Below are 12,784 nucleotides of genomic sequence, written 5' to 3' on the forward strand. Positions count from 1 at the left end.
TATCCTGGTAAAAATATATAAAATAATCTAATCTCTATAACATCATTTTTCTTATAGCATTATTTGTAAATTATACCTAACATAATAGAGCTATTCACAAAGTTAAGCGTCCTCCATCCTTTTTATTAGTAGTTTTCCTATCTAATAAATAAATCTACTCTCTCTTAAAAATCTGTTGTTTACAATTTCTACTGTGAGTTAAATCTACTTTATAAACGGTAAACACCATTTGTGTTTTTTTTTAATTGTTTATTAATATAAAATTATTTTATAATACAAAAAATAACAGTAAATAGTTGAGAATTGAAATTGAACGAAAATAAATTTTACTAAATTATTTCATTTTTATTAGACTGAAGATATGACTGCTGGATATCATCTAGTACAGCTTCCAGATGATCCAGACATATATTTGCATCCATTACAACTAATGAATAATTCAAAAAAGCATACTGATGTAAAGATATTCGGAGTAAGGAAAACATTTACAGCAAAACAATATTATATTAATAATGCTGATCGGGTGTCATTTGAGTTTGCAAAAAGTAATGTTGAAAAGAAATAATTGTTATAAATAAATCTTAATAAAAATACATTCATAAATTTATAATTAAATATGCCTATTTGTCAAAGAATATTAAATATAATAACAATGATATTGTAAATATAATCACGCGAAGTTTATAATGTACAAAATATGATATTAAAAAGTTAGATATTAGAACTTATATTACTAAATAACTATTAATATAAATAAGACTAATGAATACAAAAAAATTTTTTTAAATTAAGCATTTGTAAGCTAAATATGTTTTAGAAATTATATTTGGTGATTGTGATACAATAATCTATCCATGTTGACGCGAAGACAATGTAATACAAACAATGAAACAAATATAATAAACTCTATTACTCCTTTAATTATAGTATTATATGGTTAGAAAAAGTAAACAAAGAACTTGTTCACTTTATTTATAAAAAAAATTATTTTTTTATTCATATAAATATATATATCTTATATTACTCATATCAATTTTACCTTACAAGTATAAATATAAAAATTATCATTATATAAAATTATTATTAAATTATTGTTAATTTCATTATAATTAAACCTTTCGATATGGGTCTGTCATTCGTAAGTACGCTTCCACTATACAGATACTTTCAATGTAAATAAAGTTCTACTGTATGTGCCAGTTACAACACAAACATAAATTTTATCACAAAGTAGATAAAGAATTGAATATTACAATGTAATGCATTTTAAAATATTAAGATTTAAAAAATTTTAAACTAGTGCTAAATATCTATGGATGACTACAGTCACCAGTAGTATTGAAGTGGTTTAGTATACACTTCTCCTATATTAAAAGTATACGTTATCATTTGTATCATAGATGTTGTAAAACTTTTATAGTATTTTAATTTTATATAAAAGCAAATCAAATATGCAAAATAAAATAGATGAAATATATTACAACAGATTAAAATGTTAATTGAAAATTTATTTTACTAATACATTAAAAGAATTACAACATTTATATGTAAAGAAAATTATACAAAAAATGATAGAATATGTCAGTCATGAAAAATAAATAAAAAAATGATAATTTCAAAATACATTTAAATAATAAATCTTTCTTTTTGTTATTTTGTATAATTTGTATAATTTTTATAATTTTATAATAATTGCATAATTTTACAATAAGGACCGTAACAATTAAAAGAACAAAAATAACATTCAAATGGTATAAATTCTTCACGTGAATACTTTACTACAGATAACTTTAATGTAAAATAATATATACTTCTTATATAGCTTTGAAAACAAGCTTTACCACATAAACAATATGTTGCAGAATCTAAATATTTGACTAATGTACGAGGTATCATACTTGCATCATAGCTCATACTAGAAAAATAATATTTTTAGTAACTATTATCGGTTATTATTAGTTAAACCAAAATAATATTTTTAATTATAATAATAATATATATATATATATAACAAACCTTGTGCTCAAAATAACTTTTGCTGCACACTCAACAAGAGATGGCACTAATTGATTAGGATACAAAGGATTATTAGGTTTAAAAGGAGACTTGCTAGCTTCTGCAAATTGATTTCCACATATATTTATTTCAGAGAGTTGTAATTTCCTTATTCCTTCTGGTAAATACCATAAACAGTTATTGGATAAGTCCAAATATCTTAACGAAGTTAATTTTCTCATACTTTGCGGTAAAACCGTTAGCAAATTTGTACCAAGTTTTAAATTAACAAGACCATGGAGTTTTCCTATCTTATCTGGTATTTTGGTTAACTAGAATTAATAAGTAAAAATGAACTTAAATTTCTTTATTTTTATAATAAAAGATTATAGAAATTAACAAAATTTAACTTACGCGGTTGGAAGTTAAATCTAATAAACATAAACTCTTTCTAATGTTGTCTTGGTCTAACCAATCCCACTTGGTATTAGCATCTATGCCAAATCGATTTCCAGACAAAATAAGCTCTTTTAAATGTGGCATACAACCTAAATCTTTAGGTAAAGATCTAATTTGATTGTTTGATAAATTCAAAACTTTTAAATTATTAAGTCTTAAAATTTGAAGATCAAATGACTTTCTATTTAATCCCTCAATGATTAGTTCTTCTGTATATCTTGGAAAACCCTTTAAAGTAGGATATTCAAATTTGTTTTTGATAACTAGTTTTTTTTTCTGTGCATTAAAAATCTTTTTTGTATTTAAATTAGATATCGTAATGGTGGATAAATTAACTTTTTTTGACAATGCAAGCTTTACAAGATGAATAAAACCTTTTAATGATATTGGATCGCTTTGTATGAGTAAATCGTGAGGAGGTTCTTTTATTCTAATTGTTGCTTTTCCATTTGCAATGAATTTGTCAAATATCATCTCAATGTTATCATTCACCTAAAAATTTAAAAAAATACATGTGGAACTTTATCATAAATATATAAGAACTATTACCTTATATTTAGCCCCACATAAGTTCTTCTGCGTTTGTAATAAAATATGTAATTCATTGTTTTTTATTGAATGTCTTCCAATAACCAAACATCCACGTTCTGGTTTTCTTTTTAACGATGAATGTAATACATTGAAGGTACGGTCATTAACTTCAACCCGACAATTTAATTTCATTTTCACTAAACTATGATTAAATGTACTTAGAATTCACAATTGTTTTAAATTTATTAATATTAACACTTTAACGACCGCTCACACAACATGTGTGTGATGCTACCGCCGAAGGTTTTTGGCCAGTAACACATTCTTTGTGTGATAATTTATAAATGTAAACAATTGTGGATACTGCTATTGGCTTCATATTTCATTGTCACGTCTTTGATTATAGGTTATTATTGCCTATTTTTTTTTCTTTTTTTTTCGGCCCCTGACGACGTTTGACTGCGTAGACGTGCGGTCGTTAAAGTGTTAATGAAGACTTTAACGTAATATCTTATACGAATAATCGGTGAAAAATAGGTGTTCTTTTTTGGCGCCAAAGTTCGTATAATGGTCTTATGTCAGCTTTATAAGATAATGTTTATCATCTGTGGTGCGATTTTAGCGACAGATATGGATAGTGTACAAACTACAAAGCTATTAGAAAAACAGAAGAAAAGCGCAAAAATGTTGGCATAGAACCTCAAGAAATGAAAAAAATGAATATATGCATTTAGTTGCTAGCTATTTGCTAATTCGAAATCCATAAAACCTAACTCTTTTAATTAATTATTTAATTAGTTATTGATAATTGCAAATATAAAAAAAATTTTTTTTTATTTATTAGTAAAGCAATGTAGTTAACCTTATAACATTTTTGAAACCATTATAAAAAGCAATCTATTATTAGTTAAGGTATGACAGCATTTCTTAATTATTTTTTAAGACAGAATTAAAAACTATATTTTTGAAGTCATAAAAGTATGTTTATTAAAAAAAAAGGAACACTTCTTTTAACCTATATGATGGGTATGTTCTGATATAAAAACAAAATAGAACATGGGCGCCCTCTTATTTTTATATCCTATTTGTATACATGGAGTTGGTTTTCCTTGTATAGTCTCCATGGTTGTCCTTTGGAAATCAACTTTAAATATATCCCCTGCAGGTTTTACCAACTTTACTTTTATTTTTTTCAAAGTGCGCTTGCACCTTGAATTTGTGGTTGCGCATGCGTATAACATGTAACCTCTTCATGACGTTTTCACATTTTTAATTATTAATAACTAATTAAATAATTAATTAAAAGAGTTATCTTTTATGGATTTCGAATTAGCAAATAGCTAGCAACTAAATGCATATATTTATTTTTTTCAATTCTTAAGGTTTTATGCCAACATTTTTGCGCTCAAAAGAAAAGTGTCTCCACTGTTAGTGTTTATCTTATCAGTAAATAAACTTGTGAGAATAGGTTATATTCCTTTCATGCGTCAAAAGTGAGGTTAAGTGAAGTGAATGAACAAACAGACAATATACTTAAGTTTTTTAAACTTATTCTAATGTGCAAGTGTATTGGCCAATAATATTTGGATTAAAAATCAAAATGAAACTTCTTTGACGTAGATTTATCGTATATTTAGAAAGTAATGGATATATTGTAATATTTATAATCGTAATTTTAATATTTTATTTATTTAAATACTTCTCAGATTCTAAGTATTTTTATACAAAATCTTAAAATAACAGCTTTTGATCTGCTGAACAATATACAAATGTACAAAACTTAAGTATTTTTATAAAAAATTATCAATTCGTAAAAAAAAATTTAAAAATACAATGCATGCTATCATTAGTTATGAATTATATAATTACATTTGCACAACTAATATATATATATTCAATTAAAATTTCTATGAAGTAGAATGAAAAGACAATTATTGCTACAAATAGTAAAGTCTTAATTTTTGTTATAAATTTTTTTTGGGTTTGAATGGATGTTATTTATAAATAAAGATAAAATTTGTTATTTCACTTATTTATTTATTGTAATTTTTTACCACCACGTGTTTTCCAAGCTATTATAAGATTCCATGAAAAATATAAAGAAAAACTATGAACTTGAGAAGCTAAAAGAATAAACGCATACCATAACATTCCATATGGGAGACCCTGAAATAATTTTCATAATAATATAAAACATAATTATAGATATACATATATATGTATATATCTATATAATATTAAAGTACAAATATATTAATCTTATATCTTAAGTTAGATTGAAAAAGTGATTCTGATCTAACAGTTATATATTACAAACTTCGATGATATTATACATTACTTTAATTTAATTGACTAAATAAATAATTTACCTGCCACAGTTGAATATCTTCTGCTTTACCAACAGTTAAATATGTCCAAACATCTTTAAAATAGTAAACCATAGCATATAGAATTGATCCATAACCCAATATAACAAGACCAATCATATATCGTTGAAGTGTCTTTACTTTATTCTTTTTAATAGCTGATAATGCAAGGAAAGAAAGTAATAAACTTGTGCACCATATATATTCCCACCACAATGGCTGACATAAAAAAAAAGTCCATATTTGTACAATGAAATTGAATATATGGTAAAAAGAATATATAATAACTACGGTCGTACGTTATTAAAAAAAAAGAAAAGAAAAAATATGTATACACAAGCTTACCTGTGGTATCAATAATTCCTCTATTTCCAGAATAAAAATATCAAGCCTATCTAAAATGTCTGCTGACAATTTGGCAAGCATAACAAAGAAAAGAAGGTAGTGAAAAAATATGCAATACTTTAATCGTGATTTGTTCGTCGCACTGAAAAGAGAATATATATATTTATATATAAAAATTATGTGACATATATATCTATAAAAGTTTTATTGTTTTATTCTACCAAAATAGTAATACTTAACACAGAAGTTCTCAACGCTATTTCTATTATACCTAAAATAATAAGTACAAAAATGTTCTTAAAATTAAAAATCGTAAAACAATAAATACTATAATTATAAAATTACATTTTTTTCTTTTTTTTATACACATTAATAGAATAGTTTTTTATTCGTTATTACATAAAAATATTTGTACGATAGTTGATGATTATAGGTTTTTTTTCACTTTTATATATACATATATATAAACACAACCCCAAAACAAAATTAAATCAGAAAACATTAGACTCCCAAGGGCAAAACCTCCTGCTATTAATAGGTATACTCATGGAAACAAGGGCATACGGTGCACAATATGTGCAATCTATATACATTGGCAATTTGTAAACTCTTAGTACATTTACAAGATTCAAATAGGAATTGATATCTTCATTATTTTATAAAAACATCATTACGATCAGAAATGAAGAATGTATATATATATATATACACATATAAATTAATTTTTAATTACACATCACTACTTGTTAATTTATTAATTTCTGTCATAATTTTACGACATAAGTATTTTAATACATATATATATAATTTACTTATTTTACATGCAATTTAATATATCATACACCAGATAAAAATATATATATATATGTAGAAATAATATAATAATATAATAAAAATATATATTAACGCAATTAGAGAAACTTAAAATTACGAATAAAAAACAACAAAGTAAATCTTAAATAAATTTTAAATGAATTATTTAGTGTAATTATTTTGTACATATAAAATATAAACTAATATTTAGTCGAATTACAATAATACGGATAAAAGAAAATACTATAATTGATATAATTATTAAATAATATAAAGATAACACTTTCCTGGATTTAATAAGCATACGCTTATTTTAATCAACAAAAGCATGGATGATGAGATTTAGATTTTGCTCACCTGACTTGATACTGCCCTGCCACTTTTTGCCTATGATTATAATCACTTCCATCTGTACCTAATGCTTGGCACAATGTAACCTTAGAAGCCATTTTCTATATTTTACTTTGAAATAACACTAAACATTCGTTTTATAATGGAGATCAATTAACGTTTAACATTCATTACACAGTAAAATTCAAGGTTAAAACATGCGCCGAGTTATCACCGTGTATTCGACTATTTTTGAACTTTCCCAAAGCCCCGATTGGAGATTGACGGACTGTATTCTCAAAACTGCTCAGAATTAACCATGTCTGCGTAATAATAATTTAACTAACATAAGCATAATATTTCGCTTTTATTTTTATCATACGATTATTTTAAAATTTTTCAACGATTAACGAAAAGATAGAAATATTAAATTTAAGTTATATTCCAATAGTTTAATATTTTTCAAAATATTAAAATAAAAAATGATCTTTTTTTAGTTAAAAAACAGATAAAATAGAACTTGATTTATTTTTGATGTCTTTAGGAACTTCTCTTTTGTAAAAGATTATCGTAAGTATTATGGATGACTACACTTTGTTATACTTGAAGTCTAGCATGATTAATGTTTTAATCATAAGTTAAGACGAGAGAGAGAAATGTATTTTTTTAATATTATTTTAAATATTTACAATAAATATTTTGTTTTTAATAAATTTTTATTAATAATATATTATTATATATATCTCATTTATTTTCAATAAAATTATAGTGCAAATTTCATAATAAGGGATTCATTAGTTTTGTTATTTAAAAGCTTTATTTATAAATATTTTTAAAAATCAATGATAATATTTATATTTTTATTTCAATTATTTGTTTTTTCTATTAAAAACTGTATTATTTGTATTATAATATTATTTTATATCTTATAAGCTCACATAAGTTTTGATATGATTATTATAATTACATATTTGATCTTTTTACTTTATTGATAATTAAATGTATATTATTATATATATTATAATTTTAAATATAATATTTTTACTTTTTATACATTATGAAAATATATAATAAAATAATATTATCATACTGGGAAGTAACATTAAAATAGAAACAATCTGTTTTGTTGCTATGTTACATGGTTCGCCTGGTTGAGATTGACAAGCACAAACTTCGATTACATGACCATCTATCTATAGAAATAAAGGTACAATAATAAATTAGTATAAATATGTATATATAGATTTATAAATTTATAAAATTTGAATATATATATACTGCGTAATTAAAGCATCCTGATGAAATAGCTGTTGTTTTATCTTCAATTACTCGCCCACAATAATGGGAAGCGAATATAACTAAAAATAAAAGTAATATTAATAATACTCGCATTTATAAAAAAGCAAAACCAAACTTACTTGCATTATTGTACGTATTAGTATATTTTATACATGCCCAGCCTTGTCCTAAAGAACACATAAATGAATTGTCATTATCTTTAGGCTTATCTTTATGTTCTAAATAAATTTCAGTCGTATTTGGGTAAAACACTGAAAGAGAAATATAAATATCATCCATTATACAATAATTACACTATATATATAATTAAAATATGTACTTGTTATCTAACAGTACAAAGAAACTATATGAATTTATCGATAGTATTAATTTGTACTCAATACTTACTTTTAGCTATTAATGGTTTTACACATGGCACTCCAAAATATAAGCCTCTTGTACAATTTAATTTTTGAGTGTTGTTATAAGACATTGGCCCTGGCCAAGTAAATTGAAAACAGTAAGGCTGCTCGTCATTTCCTATAAAAAAAAACCACTATCTGTTATAATGCATTAAATAAATACAAAATGTATATCTAAAACATATATATAATACACATTAATTATCATAATTTTTAGTTGCTTAATATATAATTAATAATTACCTAATGCAAAACACCCATAGCAAATTAAAATTATGATTAACTTCAAAGTATTCATTTTGACAGGTACTGTTCTTAACACTGCTTCAAATCTATAGAGATAACATGCTTAATCTGATAAGATCAATAGTCAGATAATTTAACGTCTCATACATTCTTATATATCTTTTGAAAAATAGTGTGAAAAGAACTTTTGTTAAAAAATTATCAGATATCATTATCGCACACTATACATATATATAAATAGAAAATAAATAGGGTAAATACTCGTAATTTATTTAAATAGTCATCCAATGACTTCTATATTTCATATTTGATAATAATATTAAAAAATAATAACAAGCATACTTTTATAAAAACATCATGATTTATACAAGTAAATATATATTATAAATTATATAATAATTTGTTCATTGAAGCTTATTATAAAGAATTTTTGGTAAGAATTTTGTTATAAAAATATAATAAGCTATTAAAATTCGTCATGTCTTGTTAATGCTTGTCCAAAATCAGTTGCCTGAGAACCAACAAAAATATCATATTTATCTAATATTTCATCTTTAGTAAGTTTTTGATCAGCATCCGTATCAACTTCGTAAATTAAATGTCGGGCTTCTGCTTCTGCATCATCGAAATCTGCAGGAATAATCCAATTTTTTACCTATTAAGAAAATGGCAAACAGATTTTTATCAAAATAAATAAAAAGAATTGTTATATACACTTTGATATAGTTAACTAACCTCTTCAAAATCCATAAAACCATCACGGTCTTTATCTCTATAAGATGAAAATTGTTCTTTTTCATTTTTAACCCATTCAGGCTCTTCTTCTTCGTCTGCACCTCTATACATGTCTCCTAAAAAGATAATAATACAATTGAATATATGAATTGCAAATATCATCATTTATAATTATTTTATTTTAGTTACCAATATATTCAGCAACTGATATTTTTCCATCTCCATCTTTATCAATATCTTCCATAGTTTCTAACACTACAATATCCTTCATATGATTAGCTTCTTCAGCGTGCAGAAATGCAGCAAATTCTTCTTTTGTAAGCGCATCATCGTTATCAAGATCAGCAGCACTCCAACGTCTGCGATCTCTTTTGAGCATCGCTTCATAAGAAAATGTTTCCTCTTCTAATTTATCTTGATTATTACTTTCATTTTCATTGATATGTCCATAAAGTTTGTCTTTATATTCTTTCCATGGTAGCTTATCTTTTTCTTTTAAATTATATGATGCCCATTGATGATTAATATCATCTTGAATATATCGTCGCTGAGTATACAATATCCAATCTTTAAGTTCTTCCTTGGTAACAAATCCATCTTTGTCCACATCTATTTTATCAACAATTATTCCTAATCTTCTAGTACTTTCCTCAGGACTTAATTGATCAAATGTTTTGGCATCTTCTCCAAGGAAAGCCTCATGATCATAACTTGGATTATGTTGCGAGTTAATGTAATGTTCCTGATCACTTAAATCCTATAATTATAGATATAGACATACAATACACCTATAAAAGCATTTATTAAATATTTTTCTTTTATAATATTACAATCAAAAATATTTTGCATAATTAAATATAAATTTAAATTACATGTATTTATAGACATTTCTAATCAACGATATTTTTTATATTTTATTTATTTATTTAGTACGAAATAAATATGTAAAAATAAATTTGTAAAAGGCAAATAAATTAAGGTTACATACTTTTGTATCATTTTTATTAAAACTAATGTAATTTAAATCAGTAATTAAATGGACATTTATTTTGTGACTTTCATTTTTCATTTCTAATTAAATGTCTATTTTTATTTACCTTATGCAGTACACGTTGTTTAGGCCCGTCCTCCGGTTTTGGAATAGCAGTGGCCGAAATAGTTAGAATAAATAATATTTGAAAAACTGTGAGCTCTTGCATTGTTTTTAATATTGAAAAAGTATAAAAATATGAACAAATTTTTATTTTCATATATATTAATCCTTGAAATTGCACAATATACGACTTTTTCAATAAAGTACGATTTTATATGACATAGACCAATCCTTCAGCATCCACATCAGCAGATCTTAATGTCTTAACCGACGTTAGACCCCCACTTATGAACTCCATATTTTTTTTAAAAAACTCGCACCGTAATACCGTTGTTGATCCTATAAGCGCTTGCTACGAACGTTATTTTATCCAACAACGTTCGGGAGATGTTCTACGTTCAAACCTACGCGCTTAATTTAGGTCACCATGGAAGGAGTATGCGTGAAAATTTAATCGAATCATTTACATACGATCAAAAAATAATTCGAATGCGAACCTATAAATTATATAAAATTCTACATCTTTTGTAACAAAATAAATAAAAGTGCGCAATCCCATTAAATATTAAAATATTTAAAATCACTATCAACTTGATTTGATGTATTTCACTTATTTGGTTATGTTCCTTAACTCAATTTAGATAATTACTAGATTTTAAAGTAAATATATTTGTATATAATATTATTAGTTTTTATATTAATTTTACAAAAAAAAAACAACGCATAGAGTTTTTACATATTATTCATAGAAGTTATATCATATTGGTTAAATAAAAAGATAATTAAAATATTAATAGGTTTTTTAACTTATTTATTTAATACAAAGATATTAATCTTGACTTGCATCAACATTTTCTGTTTGGAGGCCTTTAAATGAGGCTACAGGAATATATGTTACAAGTGTGTACAATTTGTTAGCGGAATCTTCATCATCATTTCTTCTTCTGCTTAATCGAACACGAACCCTGAATGGAACGTTCCTGCAAACAAAAAAATATTTTTTGTAATTGTTTATCGAATAAAATATTATCTAATTTATATTTTAAATAGGAAGTATTATTTTGGCAATGATTTTAAAAAGACAAATATTTAGTTGTATGAAGAGGAAAATTTACCTAATTCCTTTAGACCATAACTGTTTATTGAGACGGGTATCAATCCTTACATCAGGTGTACCCATTTGTTTTTCAGCGAACTTTCTGATCTCTTTGATTGCTCTTGGTGCACGTTTTTTAAATCCAACTCCATGAAGTCGTTTATGAAGATGGACTGTATATTCACGAGTCACTACTTCATTAATAGCACTTTTTCCTTTCTTTTCAGAAGATTTGGCCATTTTTAACCTCAAAAGATCAATGTATATAATTTTTAATATATACTCATAATAGAAAGATTGATTCAATAAAAACATTAATTTAAAAAATAACACGTACTTTCTCTCGTTTAACTAACAAATAATTATATTATAATTAAAATTAAATAATTAAAAGATAAAAACGTTTACAATATTGTCAATACACACAATGCATTCTCAACAATAAAATATAAATATATTTTATCATAAAAAATTAGAAGAAAACCGAAAAAAATATTACATAAAATTTAATCAAAATTTAAACATGAATATAATTTCATCAAGCATATAAATTTATTACCTGTTTAAAATCAGATGCTCTTAGATTTTATTGAACAAAAAGTTTAGGTTCCTTCTCCGATCGAAGGCCTATACGAAAGAACTAACTTGCGTGTTCGTAAAATTATTACTGGGTGTTCGAAAAATCATTTGTGACGTTAGTAAATAATTATTTATTAAACAAAACAAATATTTATAATCATCGTTATTACACAATATTCAAATTAAAATGATTTTTTATCATACTATTAAAATAGACAAATTAATAAATATTATTGCAATGATTGAAATTGAAAAATGTTATGCTCATTAGCGCTCACCAAGAGCTCTGTGATATGATTGGTTAACAAATGTAATACGCATTTGATTGGCTATCACAGAAAAATTATTTAGGACTTTAAATTTTATTTAAAAATTAATTTTATGGAAAAAACAAAAACATTGAATTATTGATAAAAAATAATATTTTCATAGGCACTTGTTGATTATATTTTTATAAAATTAAATTACATATTTTAACATACATTTATGCATATAT

The 12,784-nt window shown here is 24.4% G+C and overlaps 6 protein-coding genes across 8 annotated transcripts in view; 1 reads left to right on the plus strand and 5 right to left on the minus strand.

The window, feature by feature from the left end:
• Window positions 1-921, plus strand: part of LOC122525182 (ceramide glucosyltransferase) — a 37,031-nt gene extending 36,110 nt beyond the window's left edge. Inside the window, exon 5 of the mRNA XM_043647858.1 lies at window positions 353-921. Coding sequence (XP_043503793.1) covers window positions 353-565 — 213 coding nt within the window. The 3' untranslated portion in view covers window positions 566-921. The remainder of the gene's footprint in view (window positions 1-352) is intronic.
• A 427-nt stretch (window positions 922-1,348) lies between these two features.
• LOC122524973 (leucine-rich repeat protein 1) lies at window positions 1,349-3,768 on the minus strand. The gene is made up of 5 exons (XM_043647501.1): window positions 3,004-3,768; window positions 2,410-2,946; window positions 2,017-2,327; window positions 1,688-1,915; window positions 1,349-1,364 (listed from the first exon to the last, which is right to left on the minus strand). Exons 1-5 carry the CDS (start codon window positions 3,175-3,177, stop codon window positions 1,349-1,351), a joined length of 1,266 nt encoding a protein of 421 aa, XP_043503436.1. The 5' UTR covers window positions 3,178-3,768.
• A 1,233-nt stretch (window positions 3,769-5,001) lies between these two features.
• Window positions 5,002-7,146, minus strand: LOC122525184 (protein jagunal). 2 transcript variants are annotated; one of them, XM_043647862.1, is made up of 5 exons: window positions 6,867-7,146; window positions 5,937-5,967; window positions 5,697-5,838; window positions 5,355-5,570; window positions 5,002-5,151 (listed from the first exon to the last, which is right to left on the minus strand). In XM_043647862.1, exons 1-5 carry the CDS (start codon window positions 6,916-6,918, stop codon window positions 5,023-5,025), a joined length of 570 nt encoding a protein of 189 aa, XP_043503797.1. In that variant the 5' UTR covers window positions 6,919-7,146; the 3' UTR covers window positions 5,002-5,022. The 2 variants fall into 2 exon arrangements, with proteins under 2 accessions (XP_043503797.1, XP_043503796.1); XM_043647861.1 differs by lacking the exon at window positions 5,937-5,967 and having other exon boundaries at window positions 6,867-7,145.
• A 736-nt stretch (window positions 7,147-7,882) lies between these two features.
• LOC122525185 lies at window positions 7,883-9,025 on the minus strand. The gene is made up of 5 exons (XM_043647863.1): window positions 8,783-9,025; window positions 8,526-8,657; window positions 8,258-8,389; window positions 8,118-8,197; window positions 7,883-8,032 (listed from the first exon to the last, which is right to left on the minus strand). Exons 1-5 carry the CDS (start codon window positions 8,835-8,837, stop codon window positions 7,895-7,897), a joined length of 537 nt encoding a protein of 178 aa, XP_043503798.1. The 5' UTR covers window positions 8,838-9,025; the 3' UTR covers window positions 7,883-7,894.
• Window positions 9,026-9,176: 151 nt separating this feature from the next.
• On the minus strand, window positions 9,177-11,009 carry LOC122525186 (calumenin). 2 transcript variants are annotated; one of them, XM_043647864.1, is made up of 4 exons: window positions 10,618-11,007; window positions 9,710-10,277; window positions 9,521-9,636; window positions 9,177-9,440 (listed from the first exon to the last, which is right to left on the minus strand). In XM_043647864.1, exons 1-4 carry the CDS (start codon window positions 10,768-10,770, stop codon window positions 9,252-9,254), a joined length of 1,026 nt encoding a protein of 341 aa, XP_043503799.1. In that variant the 5' UTR covers window positions 10,771-11,007; the 3' UTR covers window positions 9,177-9,251. The 2 variants fall into 2 exon arrangements, with proteins under 2 accessions (XP_043503799.1, XP_043503800.1); XM_043647865.1 differs by having other exon boundaries at window positions 9,288-9,415; window positions 10,618-11,009.
• Window positions 11,010-11,407: 398 nt separating this feature from the next.
• On the minus strand, window positions 11,408-12,371 carry LOC122525187 (60S ribosomal protein L31). Its single transcript, XM_043647866.1, has 3 exons — window positions 12,269-12,371; window positions 11,729-11,956; window positions 11,408-11,593 (listed from the first exon to the last, which is right to left on the minus strand). Exons 2-3 carry the CDS (start codon window positions 11,947-11,949, stop codon window positions 11,443-11,445), a joined length of 372 nt encoding a protein of 123 aa, XP_043503801.1. The 5' UTR covers window positions 11,950-11,956; window positions 12,269-12,371; the 3' UTR covers window positions 11,408-11,442.
• Window positions 12,372-12,784: the final 413 nt, after the last annotated feature.

This window comes from Polistes fuscatus, unplaced genomic scaffold (assembly GCF_010416935.1).
Source record: "Polistes fuscatus isolate 324 unplaced genomic scaffold, CU_Pfus_HIC Scaffold8, whole genome shotgun sequence".
NCBI classification, from domain to species: Eukaryota; Metazoa; Arthropoda; class Insecta; order Hymenoptera; family Vespidae; genus Polistes; species Polistes fuscatus.